We start from the raw sequence: 3,275 nt of genomic DNA, 5'->3' as shown, positions 1-3,275 counted from the left end.
TGGCCATTTTCTACTGCTTTCCCAGGCCATAGCAGAGAGCTAGATAGGAAGTGGAGCAGCTGGGAATCAAACCAGAGCCCGTATAGGATACTGGCACTGCAGGCAGTGGCTTTACCTGCTACGCCACAGTGCCTGCCCCAATAAATAAATCTTAAGAAAAAAAATAGTCATTACTAAGCCCCTGTAGAATACTGGATTCATTGTGTCTCTAAAGTGATAGTTCCAAATTTTAGAGTGCATTAAAATCACTGATACTAGGGAAAATACAGATTCCTAGAGATTCTAATTTTAGATCTGGGATAAAGTCCATAAATTTGCATTTTAGTAAGCATTGCAGATGATTCTGGTACATATAGAGAACTTGCTTACCTTTATCTTTTAAAAATATTTATTTATTTGAAATGCAAATAAAGATGTATGTATATGTATGTGTATTATATGTTTGTATATATATGTTTATATATGCATACACACATAAATGAGAGAGAGAGAGAGAGAGAGAAACAGTCTTCTATCTACTGGTCTACTTCTCAAATGCCCCCAGCATCCAGGGCTGGGCCAGGTGGAAACCAGGAGCCAGGAACTTAATCTGGGTTTCCTGTGTGTGTGTGAAGGACCCAAGTCCTTGAGCCATCACCTGCTGCCTCCTAGGATATGCATTAGCAGAAAGCTGGAATCAGGAGCAGTCACGGCTGGAACCCAGGCATTCCAGTTTGGGATGCAGGTACACCAAGCAGCTCTCTAACTGCTATGACAAATGCCCGTCTCTTGTTAATCTTTTAAAATTTATTCTATTCCTTTGGAAATATTGTTCTGAAGATTTGTTAGACATTGTTGCTCAGGAATTTATACTGGATTTGGCAGTCTTAGTGAACTAACATTTATGTGTGACTAGGAAGAACTCATTTATTTGTAGACCAATTACTTCAATGATTTTCTCTCCCCTTTTAGGAAACTGATATCCCCTAGGCCAAGAACAACCTGAGAACCCCAGCAAAGTGGCCCCAAAAGATCTCCTCTGTGACAGAGGTCTGGAATCTCCCATCTCCATCCCAAAACACATCATTTATGACTTGAACGTATCACTAAATATTCAAGATACAGAGAATAAAGTCCACCTGTGGAAAATGACCCTCTGAAAAGAGGTTTGGATTCATCCTCAGAGCTATTAGAGGAACATCTGAGAGTCATATGGCTGAGGTTTCACAAGATCCCGCCCCCTCTCCATGCCAGAGGAGAAGGCTAGATCCACTTCCAAAGAAGCATGGGCATCGTAGAAGGGTTGTAAGGAAGAAGAGAATGAGAAAGAGCAAGAGGAATGTGCAGATGGAGGCCCAGTGCCCCCGTATTCTTCCAACACCGTTAGCACCTCCACAAAGTGAAGAGGACGAGGTTACAGATAAAGAGCCAGCCATATTCAGTACACGGGAAGATGATGCTGATCTTCCCAGTAAGGCAAGAGTGACGCATGGGAGGGGAGAATCCTGGGCTTGTCAGTCTTCTACAGGATAAGTAATGATAACTCCTTACGTGGAGTGGGAGGGTTTGGGGATGAGGATCTTCAGAGATGAACTGAGATTTTTTTAGATCCACCAAAAATCTTGGTCACACCATTTTTGTATGTAGTATTAGCTTTGAGAGCTTCTCATTAATGTTTTCTACTTGCAGGACAGATTACGGAGTCAGCAGGATGAAGGTTCCTGTGTGTTGATGGATCAAGAATGTCAGATCCAGCCGTGTGAGATCTCAGTGGCTCAGGAACCTGCGCCCTCTCCTGCAGCAACATCCTTGGCATCACCACCACTCTGCTTTGGCCGCTTCCTAAGCTGTCTCTGCCCAGACTCCTCAAAGTCTAGGAAGGGGAAGCTTTCCAGAAGAAAGGACAGCGACCAAGCTAAGGCAGGAGGTGATGCTAAGGTTCCAAGATCACGCCTGCTGAAGGGTCTGGGCAGAAACAAAGTGCAGTCTCACCAGAGCCTGTAGCAAGTTGAAATTGATTCAGCAGCTTTCCCTTGTGTTTGTAGTCTTCTCTGTACACCTTTCTGTTGGTTGTGTTCCTGTCTGTCGAAGAGATGGAGGAGTGATTTTATGTTGAGGTCAAGGCTGCAGGAAAACAAAGTCAAAGTAACCTTAAGACTTTTAATCTGCTTCCGTTGGTGGGACTGCTTCCTATTGCTTTCTCATTAGGCTAAAATGGGATTCACTCTGGAGCAGTGGCTTCCAAAACTCATGTGTATTTCCGTCATTTGACTTAGCTTTCCCTGGCAGCCATACAATTCATTATTTTCAGAAGTGTTTCCAGATATCAACAACCAGGTAGAAACTCCTCATCTCCTCTTACTTGCTTTGATCTTTGGCAAAAGATCTATTTTGCGTTTTTCATCTCTAGTGCTTTGTTCAATTTCTGACATTTCTGTTTGACTTAAATTACCTTCAGGGCATGATGGTTGCCACTGTTCTAGTCAGTATACAACTATCACCTCCTCTGTCTCCAATCACTTATTTGGCTTCCCTTTTGCGGCTTGTTCATAACATACCTTCTGTTCTTTCTGAAGTGAGCCTGTCTCTTGCCATCTGATTTAGACACAGGCCAGGTAATGATCCTTCCTTGTCATTCTCTAGTCAGACCCTCAAAGACCCCTGAGTTCTTCTGAGGATCCTAAATAAGATAAATACTTTAAGAAAGTTTAAGACCATTTTATTTCCCCCTTGTTCTGGTATGCTAGGTTAGTCCTGTTTCCAGGATACAAAATAAGAGTTTAAATTAATAATATAACCTTCCTTTGATGGAGTATGTTCAGAAAGGGTTTAGTAGTTTCTCTATAGCTCAAATTATCTGTCGGTATTTCCTATTTTTACCAGCTTTTCAGTTCATAAAAGAATAAAAATGTGTAAATAAAAATTCAAAGTGCCTGCATAAGAGGGAAGTAGTAAACTTTATATTTTTTCATCCTTAGCACTGACCCTGATGATTGCTACACTAACATTGCAGAAGAGACCAATAAGTTGACTCTGTTCTTTTCTTGACTGGAAATAGGGCTTTTTACTCTTGGAAGAATGTAGTCGGGAAGGGGATAGAATGAGTTGCCAGCTTCATGGCCAAGATCCTTAAGCTTGTCTAGGAAGTCATAGGTGAAAAGCATCCTTGGAGAAGTCTTGAAGTTTGGTGAGAAACTCATATTTGAATTGAGAATTTTGCAAAATGTCATAGATGGTGCTGGAAGTAACAAGGAACAGCCTTTTAAAATCAGCCATGCTTTGATATTTCTATTTGT

General features: G+C 41.6%; 1 protein-coding gene across 1 annotated transcript; it reads left to right on the top strand.

Annotated features, from left to right (window-relative positions):
• Nucleotides 1–1,191: 1,191 nt before the first annotated feature.
• On the top strand, nucleotides 1,192–1,983 carry LOC133751075 (uncharacterized). The gene is made up of 2 exons (XM_062180959.1): nucleotides 1,192–1,455; nucleotides 1,669–1,983. The coding sequence occupies exons 1-2, from the start codon at nucleotides 1,192–1,194 to the stop codon at nucleotides 1,981–1,983; spliced, it is 579 nt and encodes a 192-aa protein (XP_062036943.1).
• Nucleotides 1,984–3,275: the final 1,292 nt, after the last annotated feature.

This window comes from Lepus europaeus, chromosome 2 (assembly GCF_033115175.1).
Source record: "Lepus europaeus isolate LE1 chromosome 2, mLepTim1.pri, whole genome shotgun sequence".
NCBI lineage: Eukaryota > Metazoa > Chordata > Mammalia > Lagomorpha > Leporidae > Lepus > Lepus europaeus.
The sequence above is the reverse complement of the archived record's forward strand: the minus strand, read 5'-3'. Positions and strand labels throughout refer to the sequence as shown.

Excerpts from the sequence above, each read along its gene's own strand:
- LOC133751075 (XM_062180959.1), top strand. The coding sequence starts at position 1,192 with ATGGCTGAGGTTTCACAAGATCCCGCCCCCTCTCCATGCCAGAGGAGA. Across the intron at positions 1,456-1,668 it reads ATGCTGATCTTCCCAGTAAG|GACAGATTACGGAGTCAGCA; the intron begins GCAAGAGTGACG and ends TTCTACTTGCAG.